This window comes from Bubalus bubalis, chromosome 5 (assembly GCF_019923935.1).
Source record: "Bubalus bubalis isolate 160015118507 breed Murrah chromosome 5, NDDB_SH_1, whole genome shotgun sequence".
In the NCBI taxonomy this organism is placed as follows: domain Eukaryota; kingdom Metazoa; phylum Chordata; class Mammalia; order Artiodactyla; family Bovidae; genus Bubalus; species Bubalus bubalis.
In genome coordinates, this window is record NC_059161.1 from 117,072,725 (window position 1) to 117,095,498 (window position 22,774).

The 22,774-nt window shown below is 39.2% G+C and overlaps 1 protein-coding gene across 4 annotated transcripts in view; it reads right to left on the reverse strand.

Moving 5' to 3' along the window:
* The window catches only part of ZBTB44 (zinc finger and BTB domain containing 44), a 57,994-nt gene that overhangs the window by 15,343 nt on the left and 19,877 nt on the right, over positions 1-22,774 (reverse strand). For all 4 annotated transcript variants that reach the window (XM_006061685.4, XM_025286426.3, XM_006061684.4 and 1 more), the window contains exon 2: positions 11,561-12,634. In XM_006061685.4, the coding sequence (XP_006061747.1) occupies positions 11,561-12,578 (1,018 nt within the window). In that variant the 5' untranslated portion in view covers positions 12,579-12,634. The remainder of the gene's footprint in view (positions 1-11,560; positions 12,635-22,774) is intronic.

The window sequence follows — 22,774 nt, forward strand, 5'->3', positions numbered from 1 at the left end:
AAACTTCATGTATTTGTTGAACCCTTCCCTGGTGGCTCAGTTGGTAAAGAGTTTGCCTGCAATCCAGAGACCGGGGTTCAATCCCCAGGTCAGGAAGATCCCCTGGAGAAGGAAATGGCAACCCACTCCAGTATTCTTGCCTGGAGAATTCCTTGGACCGAGGAGCCTAGTGAGCTAGTCCGTCGGGTCACAAAGAGTCAGACATGAACTGAGTGACTAACATTTTAACTTTCTATGAAATGCTTGTTCAAGTCTTGCTACTGAGTTGCCCTCTTCATTATAAAAGTTCTTTTCATGTTTTGGATACAAAGTCTCTATCAGTGAAAGATGTTACATATACTTCTCCCTCTTCCATGACTTGTCTTTTCATGGTTTCTTTTGATGATGCAAAGATTTATACCTTAATTGATCAGTCTTTTCCTTTATGGTTATGGCTTTGGGGGCTTGTTTTTAAAAATCCTTTCCCATCTCAAATTACTTTATGAAAGATTTAGATTTTGCCCTTGACATGTATATCTTTCTTGAACACACCTGGAGTTGATATTGTGAAGAGAACACACTTACTGAAAAGTCTGTCTTTTCTTCTCTGCCCCGCAGAGCTCTAAATGCATGGGTTTGTTTCCAGGTTCTCTACTAGTTCCATCTGCTGGTCTATATTTGCATGAATGCCACGCTGTACTTACTGCAGTTTTAGAATAATCTTGATGTCAGGCTGAGTAAATCCTCTTACCTTGTTCATTTGCTTCCTGAATATTTTTGCATTTCTTTATACATTTTAGAATTAACTTGTTGAATGTAAGTGATAATAATTATTTCATTTCTCCCTTTCTATCAGTTTTGAAATTACAAAATCTTTTCCTATTGACTTTACTGGTTGCTTTGGAAATTAGACACATACTTACCAAAATCGAAAGAAAACTTTACTTCCGCCTGAACAATAGAAGGATCTTAGAAATTTTAACTTCATTTCCCATATACACCCATTTTGCAATTTACAAATTACTGCCTGACATTTTACTTCTTTTGGATAAAGCCTCTACTTTTTCATATAAGCAATGTTTGTCCACATCTGTTCATGTTTACCTTTGCTCTTTATTCTTTTGTATATTAAACCTTCCATGTTCACTTTACATCTACCTGTAGTCTATCCTTAAATATTTCTTTAGTGATGATATTCTGAATCATTTTTCTTTGAGAATGCATTTCACCTTCATTCTTCAAAGATACTCTCACTGTGTGCAGACATCTAGATTCACATTTATTTTCCTTAGCACATTGAAGAGATCATTTCATTGGTCTCTAACGTTATTAAGAAGTTAAATATACCTACGTTTGTACCATCCATAAGCCTTACCCTCTTCTACATCTGTATTCTGATGGTTAATTTATGTGTCAACATACTGGGCTATGGGGTAACCAGGGAGCAGGTAAAATATCACTTCCAGGTGTATCTGTGAGCATGTTTCCAGAAAGATTAGCATTTTGGTAGACTGAGTAAGGAGAATCATCTTCACCAATGCAGGTGGGTATTATCCAGTCTGGTGATGGGCTGAACAGAACACAAAGGTGAAAGAAGGGCAAACTGCTCTCTCTTGAGCTGAGACATCCGTGGTCTCCTGCTTTTGAACATCAGTGCTTCTGGTTCTCAGGCCTTTGGTCTTGAACTGGGACTGACACTGCCAGGCCTGCAGTTCCCAGGCCTTAGGATTTGCGCTGGAACTACACTTCCGGCTGTCCTGGCCTCCACCCAGAAGACAGCGGACTCTGGGACCTCGAGTCCTCCAGTGTCATGTGAGCGAATCCCTGCTCCCGACTCACCCTGCATGCGCCTCTGCCTATCTGTCCTACTGGGTTTGTTTCTCTGGAGAACCCTAACAGTTTGTCTGTGCAGCGCTTGGGTGGTTTCTTCTAATTTATCTTCTGATTCAACAATTCTCTCTTCTGCTCAATTCAACCTGCTGCCAAAATATTTGATTAACCATGGTTCCTTTTGGCTGGTTGTTTCTGACAGTGGTTATTGCCCTTGAAAACACCCTGGAGAGGACTGACTTGCTGAGGGGAGGATGAATGTGCCCTCTTCCAGAAAAGGTTTGTTTGCCTCTGTGAGGTTCCTGGAAGGTAGGCATTATCTAAACCAATTTACTGTTTTGAGATTCCTTGGCCTGAGCCTGCAAGGAACAAGCACGACAGAAATCTGCAAGAATTCTATCCATCATTCTCAGGGGTGCGTTTTTTCCCCTTTTCATCTTTTAGGCAGCCCTTTGCCAAGGTAGCGGTCTCCAAAGTTCCCCTGGAGCCTGAAGGAAGGTGAGCAGGTGTAGTCCTTGTGGTATGTGAACTCTGGGGCCCCTACTTCATGCATGCGCCTTCTCTAAGACTTTGCAGCTTCCATATGCTCTGGGTTGACCTCTGTCTCCCTCACCTTTAAGCTGATGAACCAAAGCCCATTGGTGTTTTGTCAAATGTCTAGGGAAAAACAGGTTTTAGTGCTCTGGTGAGTACTTACCTCTCCAGGTCAGACTCTTCCTTAAAATTAACCCTGATCATCTTTTCAAATACCTTAAAAGGTGACTTTAAAAAAAGTATTTTTGTTTTCAATGGGAGGGTAGATCCAAACAATCTCACCAGTTCTCATCAGGTGTTGAACTTGGTCGATGTCTCTACCATATGCAGAAAGCTGTGCTGCCCCAACTGAACCAAGGAGCCTCTGCAGCTGTACACTCTTCTGGTGGCAGTGTTGTAACAAAAGCTAAAATGTACTAACTGTAACAGTTTGTACAACACCACATACACGTGAACATTTAATAAACATCATCTGTTAACAGACATGTAAGATTAAATTTCCTTCCAGTGAAAATTTAGAATCCAGCACCACTTCAGTTTTCCCTCTTGGAACACTTGAACCAGGTGACATCAGGAAATGAATACGCTTTCTACTTAAGTAAAATTCTCCTAAAAAACTAACCTAATCCCTTTATAAGGCATCCAAACTTTATTAAATCATTTGCACTACAAAATTTGTGCCAGAATTGTACTTTGCCTTGACTTCTTAAATATAGAACATTAAATATAACTTTTTCTTGTTTCTTGATGACTCAAGAACACCAATTGTTACACCTTGTTCCAAAACACTGACAGAGGCTTCTGAAAGGAGACAAGACCCTATGTGTTTACATTAATCCCCGACTGCACCTCTATTCCTTCTGCCCCCATGCCATCTCTGCCTTACTGGTTTGTGTTTGGCATTTCAGTGCATGCCTTTTCTTTTTCTCTTTCCCTTACTGTCAAGACATTTATGCCTTTTCCCTATGCCTACTTATCCAACTTATTCCTGATCCTTCTCATTGGTTTTTAAACCAGATGTGGGTTGGAAGACCAGATTATGCTGCATTTTGTTTAAGAAAGAGCTCTTGTCAATTTCTTCCCATTGTCACTTTTTCCTTTAAAGAAGAGGGAACTCTAACATTTCAATCTGTCCTAAGATAAAAACTGGAAAAGTCTTGGTATTTGGACCTGGTCACCAGGGACACACACACAAATCTACTTTATAGTATTCTGCAGTTGTTCAGAATGCAGGCAACATTAAAGCTTTTAGGTAAAGATTTGCCAAAAAACCCAAAAAGCCTAGGGGTGTGGATTTGGGCAGGCCACGAAGACTGACCTAACTGACATATGACCACCAGGCAAGGCAAGCTACTTCAGGAGAGGGTGGGGTCATGGTGAGGTAGAAATAAAACCTACTGTGCTTCGGATTGATTCTGGTATTACCAAGAGTTTGCTTTAAAAGCTGGTCAAAAAGAACTAAAATGGAGAACAAGACATACCTAACAGATGGTCTCTCTTAAAACAAATCTACTTCCACATTCTAAAATATCTAAACCTTGGCCTCTGGATCCCTAACTTGATGGATAGTAAGGATGGAAAGTAAAACAAAGGGCACTCTCTTCTTGTCCATGACACATTAAATGTGCCAAAAGCTAAAAATAAAAACCATTTCAAGCTAAATTAAGAGTTAAAACAGACTTTTAGAAATCTATCCATACTGTGGGCATTTTAACACATAGTGTTGTATCAGTTATGCAACTATACACAAAAATAAATCTTGTAAATTTTTTTTTTCCTGACATGATGGTTTCTGCCCATCAATGCAAGTAATCATATTAATTGGAATGTTACTTGAACCGATTTAATAGTAGGATACACAGCACTTACTTTGTTGAGGTAAAAGTGATGTTTCTTAAATTATTAAAACAGTTTCCTTTCTAAACTATAAGAATTCTGCTCTCAGTGGTATGGGGATTAAGAATTCTGACTTACCAGCTTTATATGTTAAGGCTATCTTATCAAGAGAGAATCTACTCTCTTCTACCATTAAGGAGTGCTGTTCCATCAAAATGAGTCTTGTTTTTGCTAACCATTGTTTAAGTACTTAAGACACTTAAAAAACCCTTCTGGTGGTAAAAAATAATCACAGTGGTCATTTACTACTGAGCTTTTACCATATGCCAGCCACTGCTCTACATGTGTTAAACACACCTTATTTCATACTTGTGAAAGAGGAACTGGCTTGACACTGACATGTTTTTCTATTGGACATAAAACAACCTCACAGAACACCAACATCAGACCCTGTCACACTGGTCTCAAACACATAACTTTTTTTAAGCACAGACAAAAACAAGGTTATTGTGCAATCATAAAAACTGAACCTCCCCTTGCAAAAGTAATGGACGTCCCTGCTGCTTTAGGTTCACTTTGGTCGGCATTCCTAGATCTCTGTTAAGATTCTCAGTCAGTCATCTGTGCTTTCTGACACCACCAGTCCCTGAGCAAACCTCACTTCCTTGACTCCTCCTTGCAAATACATAACACAAGCCCAAACCCTCTAGGTCCTTTCTAACACGTTCTTATGAAGAGCCCTGAAGCCCTCCACCGCCCCCTCCCCCCTACAGTGTGTGATCTCCCGCACTGCAAATGGGCACTGAATTCAACTTGCTGAATTATAGGTGGCTCCTGGTGGTCTCTGGCAACAGAGCACTGGCAGAAATGCAGGGCTCATGGACATCTGGCTGAAGTTCTTACTGCCTTGCATTGGAAACCTCGATAACAAAGTGTGTATCTAAAACTCCTTTTGAGGTGCAACCTGCCCTTTGGCTAGGAGGTAAGTTCATGCTGAACTGAGCTCAAATATTTCACTAAAGTCCTTTAGTATTGGGTTTATTGTGTTTTTCTAGAAAAAGGTGTCTGGGGAATATATTGGTTATCCAATTCGACTTGTCACTGTTCCCTGATGAAACTATTTTCTGGCCTTCTAACACCTGCTCCTATAATCTATTAAGTGTTGACTCCCATCTACAAGAGGAATACACTGTAATGACAGGATAGACACAGATAAGATCAGTCCCTATGAACTGGCCCTGGAGGCTGAGGTCCAAAAGACCGCTGACTGGCAAAAACATTTCAAAACTTTATAAGGTATGACATATATAAGAATCGAAAATATAATGTAAAATGACTTACGTCAGTCAGAAAAGACTACATATTGCTGCTCTCATTTATAGGAAATATCCACAACAGGCAAATCTATACCGACAGTGTATAAGTAGTTATCTGGGACTAGGGGTGGGTCCTGGAGAGAGGGATTGCAGGGTTTCTTATGGGGGGATGACTATACAACTCTGTGAACATACTAAAACTCACTATAGTATAAACTTTTAATGGGTGAATTTTATGATATGTAAGTTGTACTTCAATAAAGATGTTTAAAAAAACCTTATAAGGACCTGACTTCAAGTTTGTCTTTGTGTCCCGAGAATTGGTTTGCTTAGTTTCAAATGCCCAGAACCAGATTTTGTCTGATCCCTGGCCTCTGTAACTGGAAATAAAAAATTACACAAGCATTATTCTTGTGGACTGCTACAGTTCTCATGAGGTGTCTCAATCTGAAAATGCATCTCTCTCTGGCCAAACATCTGCTTCCTTCATGCTTTCTCTGTAACTAACACGTTACACTTATCTCTCAGCTGACTCAATTTCACCAAGGACAATTCGGAGTTGGAAGTAGCCATTTTGTGGGGAGCTTTAGGCATGAACAAGATCGTTCATTTGTGATACATCAACACTGTACCAACACTGCAGCAGGGACTTCAAGAGGTACCCCCATGGATGCTGCTGGTGTATGGTCCTCCTGGCAATGACACAACCTTGGTTAAGACAAAGACAAGAACAAAGCACTGAGGTACACTTTTAAACACCTTCAAATGAGCTATCAGTTTGTTTATTGTTTACTTTTAAGGTAGACTGAGGCTTCCTCATGCTAAAGAGCTATGCTGTAATGGCAGAAGAAAAATGAGCAGATTCTGTATTCCTGACTAGGAAATAGTAACTATTTCTCAAGTAATAGGACCACACATTACACTGATGTTGCTTTGAAAAAACCCCATAAGCATGACCTTTTAAAAACACAGATTCTCCAACATCCCCATCATCCACAAACTCAAAGCACTTAAAAACCTTCAAACTTCCACAGTCCTAAGTACTGCCAAGAGTCTTGATGGCAATAAGATAAATCATCTCTAAGATCCACAAGGTGACCCCTTATGTAGTTAACAGTACATTCCTTTTTCAGGTGGATATTTTGGTTTAAATCTTGGGTTCTACCTGATTACCAACTGATACAATTAAATACTACAATGATATTCCAGGTTTATCACAAACACAGAAGATGAATGATTTAAAGTCTGGAGTTTTGGTCTTCTGGAAAAGATGCCACCAGAGAAAACTTTCCACTGGTATCTATAGAAAGGAACTGATAGGTTGTTAACCACTGGTTCAGCAGTAACAGTTCGAGGTGACATTCATTGGATTCATAGTTTCTAACTTGAAAGACATCACATCCTTCTGACTCCTGTACATCCATTCCCTCTAAGGAATTCTCCAGAAGATAATGACCTCAAAAGTGGACAGCTCCTACCCAAGATGGCAAAATCAGATTAATTTTCTGACTCTTTAGTACTCTTCTCTTTACTACTAATCATTCCTATTAAAGCCAATACGATCTTTCACCTTCGTCCTATTGTTTCTGACCTCCTAAGATCTTCTTCTGCCACTTAAGAAAAAACCTCTTGTACCCCCACCCCAGACCGCAGTCACTAATATGAGTTTAACAGATTGTTGGATCTATTATCCTCCATCTGACCCTGCTGACAAAAATTTAGTAACTGTTCTTTTAAGCACCACAGAAGGTCGATTCCCTTTTATAGGCAACATTATATATCATATTCCAGCCTTCAGCCACAGAGAAATGGACCCTGACCTCAAATCAACATGCTTCTGCTGCAATTACAATCCTAAAAGCAAGACCTATTCAGTCAGAAAGACCATAATCCTGGGACCATCCCAATTATGATAGCCAGTTGGTTCTCTTCAGAGACACTTGAGTCTGACTTGCAGAAACTGTTTAACTCCATTCAAAGAATCTGTCCATTTTAAGGGACCAAAACTGCCTCACTCCTGCTGCAGTGAGCAGTTCTTATACTTTCAATATGCCCACTACTAGAACACTACTTCTATGTGGACACAGGGTTGACCCAAGCTTGCTGCACACTAACTTATCCTGTATAGTTAGCTAATTGTTAGGGATTTTCAGATATTCAAACCACCATCTCAATGTGTTCAACTCCAGGTGTATTCCTGGCAGTCTTGCTGGAGAGCACTGACATACAACACAGTTAAGACTATCATTACTTTACGGTTATGGAAACCTAGTGAGGCTCAGTGACTTGTTCAAATCACACATCTGGTAAGCGGCAGAAACTGAGAGCAGATTCTAGACCTGCCTGACTCCAAGTCCTCAACTTTTAATCATTTCCCCATACTGCATATACGCTCAGTGTTGCAAATTCCTCCATCATTCTAACTGCTCACCTCAACAAGTTTATCTATTCACTACTGCTACCAAGAAACTGTCCAACTATTTCTCAATATCTTAACTGATCCTCGTAACAATCACTTCTCTTTTAATGGCAAATTTTAGAGTTTAGAGTCCTTCTCACTTAAACAAATTTCACTGAATTTCACTTTTTGTAAGGTGTTTAGTGTATACATTTGGAGTTAACAGGGGTAGCTGAGAGTAATTAGTGAGTTTGCTCTGAAGGTAAAGAAAAGACAGCTCATTTGGATTATTTGATTATATATATTCAGATCAGAGTTCTTCCATATGTCTGATTTGTAATAGAATCTACATTTGTTATAGTATATACTGGAAATTATTCTCAGATAATGGAAAGGCTTATTGTACTTATGGTCCTAACTCCTCTGTTTAATTGTGTTAATAGTATATTAAGGCAAAGCCTGAACTGATTAGGTATACTCGAGAGTGATTAAAATAAGGTTATTTCACATAGCTAGTCAGCAAGATGTTCAGTTATATTAGTATTTGGTTCCTAAGTTCTCAGATAAATAATTAATAGTATTAATAATTACCTATTAGTTCACTATTTAGAAGGTACAAAGGTGTTTTCAAGATTAAAGATGTCAGTAATTTAACAAAAACCGGGTTATATTGACACATAGCTAGGATCTCCTGCCATCAAATACATTATTCAACGTGTGGTTGTCTGGAAAGTACGAAAGTATCTTGACCCAACTTTAGAAATATTATCTTTAATAGGTATTGTGGGAAGAACTGCATTCTTCCCCATCCCCAAGGCATTCTCAAGCCCTAACATCCAACACCAGTAAATATACTCTTACTTGGAAACAGGGTCTCTGCAGAGACCTAGGTAATTACCATTACCTAGAGTATGTGAAGGAAATGGCAACCCACTCCAGTATTCTTGCCTAGAGAATCCCATGCACAGAGGAGTCTGGTGGGCTACAGTCCATGGGGTTGCAAAGAGTCGGACACAACTTAGCGACTAAACAACAACAGAGTATATGGTCACCTCTACCTAGCTGTGGTAGACAATGCTAGTTGCAAACAATATCCATTCTCCTACAGTTTTGTGAGGTGGTTTCATACCTAACTAATATACAAGTTAGAAGAGATCATACTGTAGTAGGGTGGGCCATAATCCAATGACTGGTGTCCTGAGGAGGGAGATCTGGAGGAAGGCCCAGAAGGATGAAGGCAGAAAGTAGAGAGATACAGCTAAACTCTGAGCCCATTAGGAGTGTTAGTGACTGTCAGCAGCTAGAAAGGAGCAAAGAAAGATCCTTCCCTACAGACCTGCCAGCACCTTAAGTTCAGATTTCTGCCTTCTGAACTGCGAGAGAATACAATTCTGCCGTTTGAAGTCTGCGGTGGCTGGTGTGGCAACCCTGGGAAACTCATGTAGTGCATCAGAATCTAAGAACTTAACAATGTCAACACGGCCTTCACGGTTCTCCAACCTTGGAGAAATCCTCTTCACTCATCTCCGTTGGCTTTCCTTCTCTCCCTGAATATAGATTACTTCTCAAGGAGCAGTTCTCTGGTTCTGGCTCTTGCAAACACATTTTCCTGTTGAGAATCAATGTGTCCCTGCTAAAAGTGCTAAAGTGGTCACCTCCAGTCCTGACCTCAAGGGCTCTGAGGCATGTTGCCTGGTCATCACCCAAGCACAGTTCACAAAGAATTGACCTTGCTGAGTTAACTCTTAAAACTGGGCTTCTACCTCCTCCCAATGACTTTCACAGTAGTTAGGGTATTTAACAGATTCTTATCAAGTGCATGCGAAAAGTTGACTCATTGGAAAAGACTCTGATGCTGGGAGGGATTGGGGTCAGGAAGAAAAGGGGATGACAGAGGATGAGATGGCTGGATGGCATCTCCGACTCGATGGACATGAGTCTGAGTGAACTCTGAGAGTTGGTGATGGATAGGGAGGCCTGGTGTGCTGTGATTCATGGGGTCACCAAGAGTCGGACACGACTGAGCGACTGAACTGAACTGATCAAGTGTATGATTACCATTATTTTTTGCACCATTAAGAAAGAAAAAGTAATTGTAAAGATTATTAATTGTAAAGCATATCTGAATTTAGAGATAATAAAATGTAAAAAACTGTGACTTATAATGACAATAACGTTATCTCTTTTTCTAGTCATCCACGAACCCTGACTTTCTTATTCCTCAAACCACATATTCATTAACATCAGGTAGTAATGATTCTTCCTTTACAAAGTTTCTTCATACCCATTTTCTTTACAGTATGACTTCAAGTATCTTCTTTCACACAAAGACAACTGTACTATAACTGGCTTTTGGACTGTCTCTCCCCAGCCAACCCCCTATGAAGTTGACCAATATCAAAATTTCATAAAATATCTGAAAATATTTTTTCATTCCATTTAAGGTAGACTCCTTATTACCACTAGGATACAACCCAAGCTTACTTGGCCTAGCTGTGGTAGACACTGCTAATTGCAGACAATATCTATTCTATAATTTTGTAAGGCAGTTACATACCCAACATATATATATATATGTATATAGCCCCAGATTATCTTGCAGCTAGGAAAGGCCATGCATGTGACATCATCTGGCAGTTTTTTTGAGAGTTCTAGAAACATTTTCCATACAAGCATTACCCCTTTCTAAAATACAAGGCTAAAGATGAAGCAAAAAACCTACAACCACGAAGTAATAAGTATACAGATGACAAACTCAAGATGGTGGATTGCAAAAATACAAGGGGCCTAGGTCACTGTAGAGCCACTATACTACTCTTGGACTTTCTATTTCTGAACATTTTATGCAAAAAAAAAAAAAAAAATCCTGTTTGGTTTAAGCCACTTTGAAGGGATTGTTGTATGTAGTTGAATGCAATCCTAACTGAAACTAGCGTTTGAGGCTTTTCAAACATGTTCTCAACCACTCACTTTTCTTATTTCCCATTATAGTCTATACTTGCAGGTTTTCATGCTTTATTCACATCACTGTGCTTTGAATTCACTGCTTTATCAAACATGCAGTGAATGTTCTTCCACACCTCTGAGCTTCTATACATTTTCAAAGGAATGTTATTCCCTCGCTTGGGTAAACTCCTACATATTACGTAAGATCCAGCTCAAACATGCAGTGTTAACTTGATCTTTCCTGTGTGAGCCTGTCACACTGTTTACACCTCTGGCCTAGTTTTAATTGCTGACTTACTCATCTGCTTTCTCAATTAACGGTGTTAACTCCTCGGATGCAAGCACTGTCATTTTCATCATACATCCCCCCAAGTTTGGCACATGGTAAGTTTTTAATAAATAATTTTAATAAAGAATAAAACACGAATTGCATTTTTTAAAACTGGTACTTTTTGTACTGAAAGTAATTCACAATTCATTGGTATGTAAACTGTGCCATAATATATGTGTCCCATGAGATATTGTTCAACTACTTTCTTTCTACTCATATGTAACTTACCAAAAAATATGGTAGGACTGATAGCACCTAAAAAATCCCAGTTACCATGTTTTATTCTTCTTAATATTTCCTATAGGATACAGCACAAAACTTATCTAGTAAGCACTTAAAAATGCCTCCCCATACTTTATAGAATCATGGAAAACACAGAAGACACGATACCTATGGAGGAAGACTGGGGACTAATCAGAAGGTCCTCTTGCACTTGCTCACTTCCTGGCACTGTCTGCTGATCACTCAGTGAACTCTGAGACACACTGACAGGCTGGGATACTTCCTCATGGACCTCCTCGTCACTTAGCCTTTCCACTTTGACCCGGACATCTTCCTCGGCACCCAGAGGCAAGGTAGTTTTTGTGCTCTCGCAAGTCACATAATCAGTCATTCTTCTCCCTGTCTCAGACGGGCCAGGTAATTCTAAAGTCCGGGTATTTTCTGCTTGCTTAACCTTATCAGGCTGATTCCTTCGATCAATTCCAAAAGGAAAAGTCCAGGGAAAAGCTAGAGAAGAGTCAACTGGTTGATTTCTATTTTCTGAATAGGAAGTTGAAGAATTCAACACCTGGGGAGAACTTGTTTGTGTGCTACACTTTACAGGACTTTCAGGAGACATAACAATGTAGCTTTTGCGCTTTCTCCGTGATTCTCGGCAGACAGGAATGGTTCTTTCTACCACACTGCACTCTGAAGACACTGGAGAAATGCTTCCATCTCGAGACGTAAAATTGCAGTTAGAGTTATTTTCTTGTCCAGCATCCAGACCCTTTTCTGGTTGGCTGTTGGGTGTATTCCATAAAATGCTTGATTTCATGAACTCTGAGCAGGTGCTAGCAACACTGAACATTTGCATATAGCTGGCTGCAGCCAGAACATCAATGATATTTTCTGTGTTAATCGACAGAGTAGCTGTGTACGCATACTCTAAAAGGGGTATAAAGCCAGTCACTGTAACATGATGCAAATCCAACACATTCTTGTTCTCATCTTCTGCTTGGCCTACAAGTTTGGTGCGAAAGAAATCACTGCAAGCTGCTAATACCACCTTATGTGCCCGGAAGATTTTGTCCTGGACACGAATAGTGATATCACAAAAATGTCCATCATTTCGAAGCATATTTAGCTTTCCAAGCATTTCCTGGCTGTGGGAAGAGGAGCTATGAGTAAATGTTTTCACACCCATCTTTCCCTTCCTCTTCTATAGATGCTCTTCAAGGATGCAAATGAATCAGAAATGTCCTAAAAGATACATAAAATAAGCATTAATTAATGGATCAGTAGCTGAAATACAAGGTGATTGAGATTGTTTTCATGAGGCCACCATGCTAGCAAATAGAAAGGTGAAAGATGGCCAGGGGAAAATCCAAGGAAACAGCCATGTTAAAATAGACTCCCAGTGCCTGCTCCCTGAAGCATCCTCCCAGAGGAGTCTGTGTGCTCACGTCACACGCACAGCTTACACAAGACGAGTCCCTATAACTGCCACTGCTTGCAAACCACATGCCAGATACTGTTCAAATGCATCACATTTCATAATTTGATTGTCATGATGTCTCTACTAATAGGTACATTTTATTGCTGTTGAAGAGAAAAGGGCTGGCTAACTACCTTGAAGAAGTCAAAAGTTGTTAAGTTGCAGACCCAGGGCTCAAATCCAGGCAGGCTGGCCCCAGAATCTGCACCCTAAACCTCAATGCTTTATCCTGCCTCTTTTAGGACATGAGGTGAAGAAGTATAAGTGGCCAAGAATCTAGGTCTTAGAATGTAATAGGTCTGCATTCTTTCTTCAACAATTCCTCCAAGGTTGTTATAAGAACTAAATGAAACATATGCAGTACATGCTTAAGCATGGTATTTGGCACTTTGTGAATGTGCAACAAGAGAAAAGTGACTGCTTTTTATATTACTAACACAACAAAACCACATTTCTGGAAGGAAATTTATAAAACAAATGTTTAAAATCCAACATTTGATTGGGTTTTTCCTTTAAAAAAAAAAAAGACTGATTTGCCTTTATCAGATTTTACATTTACTAAAAATTAAGAAAACTGACATTCTTAAATACTTTTAATTTCTAAAATCTAATAATACTTCTAAATACTAGTTCTTATAGTACTTTCCCCTTAAACTGTTGTGAAAGGGAAGTCACTCAGTCGTGTCCGACTCTTTGCGACCCCAAGGACTGTAGCCTACCAGGCTCCTCCGTCCATGGGATTTTCCAGGCAAGAGTACTGGAGTGGGTTGCCATTTCCTTCATCCACTAGTTGAAGTCAGGGAGGCTTATATTAGCCCCTTGATAAAGATAAGAAAGATAATGCTCAGGGAAGTTAAGTGACTAACAAATGATAACCGAAGCTAAGATCTGAGTCTTTTTACTGTTTGATCACAGTACTTTTCCAATACGAAAACACATAGCTATTATTTTATCTAAGATAAATAACCTTTAAAAAAAAGTACTAAAATAAATACAAAACAAAGCATATTCGGGGAAATATTTTTTGTAAGCCATCTTCAGATAAAGAAGTTTCAAATACCTCAAAATTAGAGCTACCAGTTTAAAAAAAATGATGTTTAAAAGTTGATGAATATTTAATTGACCTGGGAAAATGTGTGGTTCTGAGCATTAAATAATGCACAATCACTAAATACAGTGAACTCAATAGTAGTAGTTATGTGTTTAGTGAAAAATGTCAGAGTACACAGACAATAACCATCTTTGTGAAATATATACATATGTGTATGTATTTGTACACACCAACACACACACACAGCAAGAGAACATAAGATCTTAACTAGAGATTCATGGATTCACTAAGGGGCCATGATCTTCTTGAAACTGTACACAGAAAGATGTCTGCATGTATAGATGGTAGCTTCTTCATATTTATGCAAAACATATGGGTGTTTATTCTTTTTCACATTAAACATTTTTTTTTCTTTTAAAAAGCACCGTAATAGGGCTTGAAGCTTCCCAGGTGGCTCAGTGGTAAAGAACCCACCTCCCAATGCAGGAGACCTGGGTTTGATCCCTGGATAGGGAAGATCCCCTAGAGGAAGACATGGCAACCCACTCCAGGATTCTTGCCTGGGAAATTCCATGGACAGAGGCGCATGGCAGGCTACATTCTATGGGGTAGAGAGTTGGATGCATCTGAGCATGCACACACATACTAAGGCTTCAGTTTCTCCTGGTTTGGACCTCGAAAGTCATGCAGAGTAGGCCTTTTTCTTTCCCCTTGAAAAAGCTTTCAAAAACTGAAGATGGCAGTCACATTTCTTTCCTAAGGTTCTCTTCTATAAGCTAAACATCCCTTGTCCCTCTAAGTGCCTCTTAAAATTTAATGAATATCCTTGCTCTGTGCAACAATCTCCACTTCCCATATTCCCTTAAGACTGGTTCAAAGAGTTGCATACAATATGACAGATATGGCAGAATTATAACTTGAGCATAACTTTACTATCTTTACCTTCCTTATCTCAGCACAAATAAGACTAAACTGGGTATTGGGACGGTGAAGCCATACTACTGATTTTGTTTACACTAATGAAAACTTAATAATTGACTTATTAGATGTGAGGAACTTTATTATGTAAGAGAGGAACACAATTACAAGTAAAACATTGTCCTTTACCTCATTAAGCTTACAGTCTTTATGAAAATGACATATGTACTTAATTAAGACTACACAGCTAGTGCTACATGAAAGCAAACAATGAAACATTTCATTCTGAGTGTGCAAAGCAGAAGAAGAATCACAGAGGGCAGGGCCTCATGAAAGAACTCTGCAGGTGATAAAGCAAACAGGTGCACCAAGCTCTCATGGGACCTCACACGAGCTCAGCGAGTGCTCACCATCCTGCCATGCCTCGGGTGCACTGTACTGGCCAACTGCTGTTAATGGCACTGTAAAGTGAAGTCGCTCAGTCGTGTCTGACTCTTTGTGACCCCATGGACTGTAGCCTACCAGGCTCCTCTGTCCACGGGATTTTCCAGGCAAGAATACTGGAGTGGGTTGCCACTTCCTTCTCCAGGAGATCTTCCTGACCCAGGGATTGAACCCAGGTCTCCCTCATTGTAGGCAGATGCTTTACCGTCTGAGCCACCAGGGAAGTTACTCTAAATGTGAGGATGCAGAGGTCAATGTCAGTTCAAACATCAATCCATTACATAAACAACCCCTTTGAATGTTCTTTGTAGGTAAATGTACATGTGAAGGGGAAATAATTTTTAAAAAGACATTCTGATTAAAAAAAAAAAGACATTCCGATGTTTCCAGCTGAATAGATACAAATAATCCACTGAATTTCTAATATAAGAGGACAAAATGATCAATCTAAGAATCTTCTTGGTCTGATAACACAATAAATGGCATAAAACCTTGTGCCAAGACAGCCAGGTAAGGCCACTGAAACAATTAACCACATTAAAGGTAACAGTTCAAACATAAACCTGCTCCATTCTACTTTCCCAAAGACAAGTAATCATAAGACACCAAGCAGCTAGGATTGATCTAACCAAAGTATTATTCAACATACTTGTTGATTTCTCTCTTATAGGAATGAGATGAAGAGGAAAAAAAATGGGAAGGTTTTACATCAAGTTTTTTGTTCATTTGCTACACCCCAGTAAACTGGCTTCTTTAAAAAGTCCAGCCACCAAGAGCACTTAGTTTGATGGAGATCACATGGTTCAGGCAGGAGCATGCCTTCAAGCAAGTGACAGTCATAATCCAGGGACCATCTGCATGAACAAGGGTGTGAAGGCAAGAAATCAAATAGTGTATTTGGAGACCATGTGCAACGGGATGTTGAAAACATCTCAATTGCAATTTGGGTGGAGGTTCCAAACAACAGATACTACCATTTCAAAGTGAGGTGCAAGGGAACCTATGCAAGGAGGTAAAGAGTTAAATATCAGAAAACGAGTCCTGTGGCGAGAGATCAGTGTGTTTTGAGTTCCAATCCCTTTCCCACTCCCTTCTACTCCCCTGTAAGCGAAAGGAGTTGAGGCAAGTTTGCCCTTTGTTTTAGGTCTATGCAAAATGTGTCACACTTGAAACAAATCTAAAGGATACAAGTCTGATTTAAACTCTAGCCAAGACTAGGAAGTATGCTTACCACCTCCCAACAGTAAATAAAAGCAATACCCGGAGTGGCAAGGATCCTCTGGAGCCCCAGCCCTGGGTGCACGCCCTGTTCGGCTGTGTGTCAATGTGGGACCTTAGGCAAGTCACTAGACTGCACCTTCATTTCTTCGGCAGTGAGACAGGGTAAGACAACCTACCTCAGAGTTCTGAGGATTAACTGGCCTGATACATGTGAAGTGCTTTTAACAGTACTCAGCATGAAATAAATGCTACAGAACACCAGTCCTGGTGCTGCTGCTACTGTTATTAGAGATCTTTCTTCTTACTCAATCCTGTGCCTCTCCCAATCCCAATCCTGGATGGGCCTGAAACCACAGTCACCAAATACGGAAGAATAAAAAGGCAGAGGGGAAAAACAGAAAGAAAAAGGAAGCCAAACAAATCTCTTTCCACTGCAGACCTGTAGTAGGCCTGAGGTGGGCAAATAAGAAAACCTTTAACTCTGAATTAAGTTTATTAGTTCTTGAAAATAATGTTTCTATTCCCTAAAAGTGACCAGAAAAGTTATGATAACTTGCCCTTCAAGGAATTGGAGGGAGTACTAACCCTACAGAACAAATTTATATGTATGGTGGAAGACAAAAATAAAATAAATTCTAAGTATCTTCTGCAAATCATGTTTGTACAACGTAATGGTTACACACATATGGTACACAGCATAATAAAGATGGAGGTATGGGATGGGAGGAAGATGAAGATTAGACTGGGAAATGCCAGATATAATTTTGTTCCCCTCCTATATTCTCATTAAAACCAATCAAGGACAGAAAAGAAAGTTTCTGATCTTTCTGAGTTTAAGATGCCTCCAACAGGAATATCCAGGTGGAATTTACATACGAAAATGTCTGTACTCGTTGACTGTGTTTAGTAGCAGATGCAACACTGGGACCTTTAGATACAACCCAGCAACTCCCACCTGCCGAAAAGAATAGAAAACATGTCCATACAGAAACGTACGGACACACGTTCACAGAGCATAGCAGTATTATTCATAATATTCAAAAAGTGAAAACAATCCAAATATCCACCATGATAAATGGACAAATAAAATGTGGTATATTTATACAATGGAATATTATTTCACAACAAAGAAATTAAGTACTGATATATGCTACAACATGGATAAAATCTGAAAACATGCTACATGAAAAGGCCAGTTACAAAGGGCTATATTATTGTATGATTCCATTTATAGGCAATGTTCCAAACAGGCAAATCTATAAAGACAGAAAGTAAATAAGTGGTTGCCTAGAGTTGGGGGGGCAGTGCGGGAAATTTGGGGTTAACAGCTAAGGGATTCAGGATTTTTTTTTAGATAACAGAAAATGGTCTAAAATTGATACACAAATCAGCGAATACACTAAAAGTCACTGAACTGTACACTTTAAATGTGTGAATATGTAGGGTATGGTATACTAATTTTAAAATCTAAACCTAGAGATTTAAGAAGTTCAACACACCTAAACAAGATAAATTCAAGTAAGTCCATGCTCAGATACAAACTGCTGGAAACAAAAAGACAAAGGGAAAAATCTTAAAAGCAGCAAGAAGGGAATGACTCCCTACTTATAAGAGGAAAACAATTCAAATAATGGAGTACTTCTCATCAGAAACCATGAGGTAAGAAGGAAGTGACACAACACTTTCTAAGTACCCAAATAAAGAACAGCCAACCAAGAACACTACAGCCAAGAAAAATACCCTTCAGGAAGGAGAAAATCAACGCATTCTCATGTGAATGAAAACTAGAGAATCGGCTGTCGTCAGCAGATTCACCCACAAAGAATAAGTTCAGATTGCTCTTGAAATGAAAGGAATAATGAAAAGTAAAAACATATAACTGAGTCTTTCAACTGTGCAAGTCCACTCACACGTGGGTGTTTTTCCAACAGTGAATACTACAATACTACCAGGTCTGCGGTTGGCTGAATTTGAAGATGTGGAACCGTGGATACAGAGAACTATCAGATTCGAAGGGCTGACTATAACTTATACACAGATTATCTACTCTGCAGAGAGTCAGCTCAGTGCCCCTAACTGCTGTCATGTTCAAGGGTCAACTGTACAGGTTATAGTCTTCCCTCTTCCTCTGACTTTTCTAAATTATGTTTCACATAATGGAAGCAAAAACTATCCTAATGCTGATGTGATTCTCAAAGTATGTAAAGTAAATATTTAAGACAATTATAAACAGGGGAGTGTAACTTCAAAAGAGGTAAGCCTTCACTCAGACTGATATTGTGTTGACATCAGTGGACTGGGAAAAGTTATTTATGTATATATAATACCTAGAGCAGATTCAAAATAATATATAAAAAGACATGCCCTCAAAACACCAAGGATAGATCAAAATGGAATTTTCAAAAAGGTACAATAAGCCACAGGAAGGCAGGAAAATAATAGAAACAAAGAACAGAGGGAACAAATAAAAACAAAAATAAAATGGCCTACTTAAGTCTCAACATATCAATAATTTCCTTGAATGTACACAGTCCCAATAAAAACAACTAGAAGACAAAGATTGGTAGGATGGATATTTTAAAAACATGAGCCAACTACATACTATCCATAAGACACTCATTTCAAAATAATGATATAAGGAGGTTTAAAGTATTATAAAAGGATGAAAAAAATACAGAATTATACTGTCCAACGAAGGAACTGCCATTCACATGTGGTAATTTTAATTTAAATCAATTAAACTAAATTAAATTGAAAATTCAGCTCCTCAATCACACTAGACACATTTAAAGTAATATGCAAAAGAGCACTTGTACTGAACTAGTAATGTGCACGTATCACTTCATTTAAAAAAAGTTCTCCAAAACTCTATTATAAATGAAAATGCCCACATTCTCAGTTATTTAACTAATCTGCAGTTAATAAAGGTTTTTTATATTGTGGCAAAATAAAACAAAATTTGTCATTTTAAAGTGTACAGTACAGGGCTTTAAGGACATTCACACTGTTGTGCAACCATCACCAGTATGTCCAGAACTTTTCATCATTCTGAAATGACAGTATCCATCAAACAATAACTCCTCACTCCTCATCCTCCACTCTCTACCAGACTCCGGCAGCCACCCTTCTAATTCTCTATGAATTTTCCTATTCTAGGTACATCATATAAGTGGAAGCATCAAATAGTTGTCCTTTTGCAACTGGCTTATTTCATTTAGCACAAAGTCTTCATCCACTCTGTAGCATGTACCAGAATTCCCCTCCTTTTTAAAGACTGTATAATATCCCATTGTATATTTTATTTTATTTACATATTCATCCTCTGCCTAACTAATGAAAGCACGATTTATTTACAAATTCGAAGAATCTCCAGGTAGAGATCAATCTTAGAGGTCATCTAGTTCCATAGCCTTCTAATACTTAAATCATTTGACACAAATTATCACAATTGTAAAATTCTGTATCATCTTAAGAGTGGCTACCACTTTAAGCTGTTCACATTTCTCTTTTCCAAGTTGGAAACTACCACCAGTATTTTAATTTAGCCATGGAACATATGACAGAGGATATTCACATGTATGATACACCACCATGGGCAAGGGCAGATTTTAAAAACTGTGCTCAATATATGTTAACATAAAATTTACCATTGTAACCATTTTAAATCGTCAGTTTAGTGGCATATAAGTTCATTCACACTGCTGTGCAGATAGCACCATTATCTATTTCTAAAATTTTGTCATTGACAAGGATAGATTTTGACAACACTCAAAAGAACTGCAGAGAACAAAAGCATTACAGACTTTACTTTGGCATGATAGTCCCAAAAGAATCTTACAAAGTGTGTAAGAAATAAGCTTATCATTTAAATATATCAAGAAACTTCATTTTATATAAAGAAAGTATGTTCAATTTCACTTTTAAAAATTGAGCTTTATTTAATAAGAAGGAATCCTGATTTTATTTTTCTTTTTCTCTACTCCACAGGCAATATTAAAAAAGCAGCACATAGGTAGGTAAAATTTACAGAATCACACTGTATGTTACTACAAATTTTTTCATGGAATCATTCTTGCTTATAGGCAATATGGACATGCAATTGACACCTAGCTGACTCATCTTTTTTATTAAAAATTTATTCATGGATAGAATAAAATAGAAGTAACCATGATAATCACAAACACATAAATAATTCACAATTGCCACAACTGTTAGTTGTACTGTACATTAGTAATGGTTCTATACAATAGCTCTAGCTTTAACTCACAACTGACTAAGAGCAATCACAAAACCTCTGGTAAATAGATAACCAGTGCCAGTTCGATGCATGAAGCAGGGCACTCAAAGCCAGTCTCTGGGACAATCAGAGGGATAGGGTGGGGAGGGAGGTGGGTTCAGGATGGGGGGACACATGCACATGCGTGGCTGATTCATGTTGATGTATGGCAAAAACCACCATCAGTTCAGTTCAGTTCCGTTCAGTCGCTCAGTTGTGTCCGACTCTTTGCGACCCCATGAATCGCAGCACGCCAGGCCTCCCTGTCCATCACCAAATCCTGGAGTTACTCAGACTCACGTCCATCAAGTCAGTGATGCCATCCAGCCATCTCATCCTCTGTCATCCCCTTCTCCTCCTGCCCCCAGTCCCTCCCAGCATTAGAGTCTTTTCCAATGAGTCAACTCTTCTTATGAGGTGCCAAAGTACTGGATTTTCAGCTTCAGCATCATTCTTTCCAAAGAAATCCCAGGGCTGATCTCCTTCAGAATGGACTGGTTGGATCTCCTTGCAGTCCAAGGGACTCTCAAGAGTCTTCTCCAACACCACAGTTCAAAAGCATCAATTCTTCGGCGCTCAGCTTTCTTCACAGTCCAACTCTCACATCCATACATGACCATTGGAAAAACCATAGCCTTGACTAGATGGACCTTTGTTGGCAAAGTAATGTCTCTGCTTTTCAATATGCTATCTAGGTTGGTCGTAACTTTTCTTCCAAGGAGTAAGCATCTTTTAATTTCATAGCTGCAATCGCCATCTGCAGTGACTTTGGAGCCCCCAAAAATAAAGTCTGACACTGTTTCCCCATCTATTTCCCATGCACTGAAGGGACCAGATGCCATGATCTTTGTTTTCTTAATTTTGAGTTTTAAGCCAACTTTTTCACTCTCCTCTTTCACCTTCATCAAGAGGTTTTTAGTTCCTCTTCACCTTCTGCCATAAAGGTGGTGTCATCTGCATATCTGAGGTGATTGATATTTCTCCCGGCAATCTTGATTCCAGCTTGTGGTTCTTCCAGCCCAGCGTTTCTCCTGATGTACTCTGCATAGAAGTTAAATAAGCAGGGTGACAATATACAGCCTTGATGTACTCCTTTTCCTATTTGGTACCAGTCTGTGGTTCCATGTCCAGTTCTAACTGCTGCTTCCTGACCTGCATACAAATTTCTCAGGAGGCAGATCAGGTGGTCTGGTATTCCCATCTCTTTCAGAATTTTCCAGTTTATTGTGATCCACACAGTCAAAGGCTTTGGCATAGTCAATAAAGCAGAAATAGATGTTTTTCTGGAACTCTCTTGCTTTTTCCATGATCCAGCGGATGTTGGCAATTTGATCTCTGGTTCCTCTGCCTTTTCTAAAACCAGCTTGAACATCTGGAAGTTCACGGTTCATGTATTGCTGAAGCCTGGCTTGGAGAATTTTGAGCATTACTTTACTAGCGTGTGAGATGAGTGCAATTGTGCGGTAATTTGAGCATTCTTTGGCATTGCCTTTCTTTGGGACTGGAATGAAAACTGACCTTTTCCAGTCCTGTGGCCACTGCTGAGTTTCCAAATTTGCTGGCATATTGAGTGCAGCACTTTCACAGCATCATCTTTTAGGATTTGAAATAGCTCAACTGGAATTCCATCACCTCCACTAGCTTTGTTCGTAGTGATGCTTTCTAAGGCCCCCTTGACTTCACATTCCAGGATGTCTGGCTCCAGGTCAGTGATCACACCATCGTGATTATCTGGGTCATGAAGATCTTTTTTGTACAGTTCTTCTGTGTATTCTTGCCACCTATTCTTAATATCTTCTGCTTCTGTTAGGTCCATACCATTTCTGTCCTTTATCGAGCCCATTTTTGCATGAAATGTTCCCTTGGTATCGCTAATTTTCTTGAAGAGATCTCTAGTCTTTCCCATTCTGTTGTTTTCCTGTATTTCTTTGCATTGATCGCTGAGGAAGGCTTTCTTATCTCTTCTTGCTATTCTTTGGAACTCTGCATTCAGAT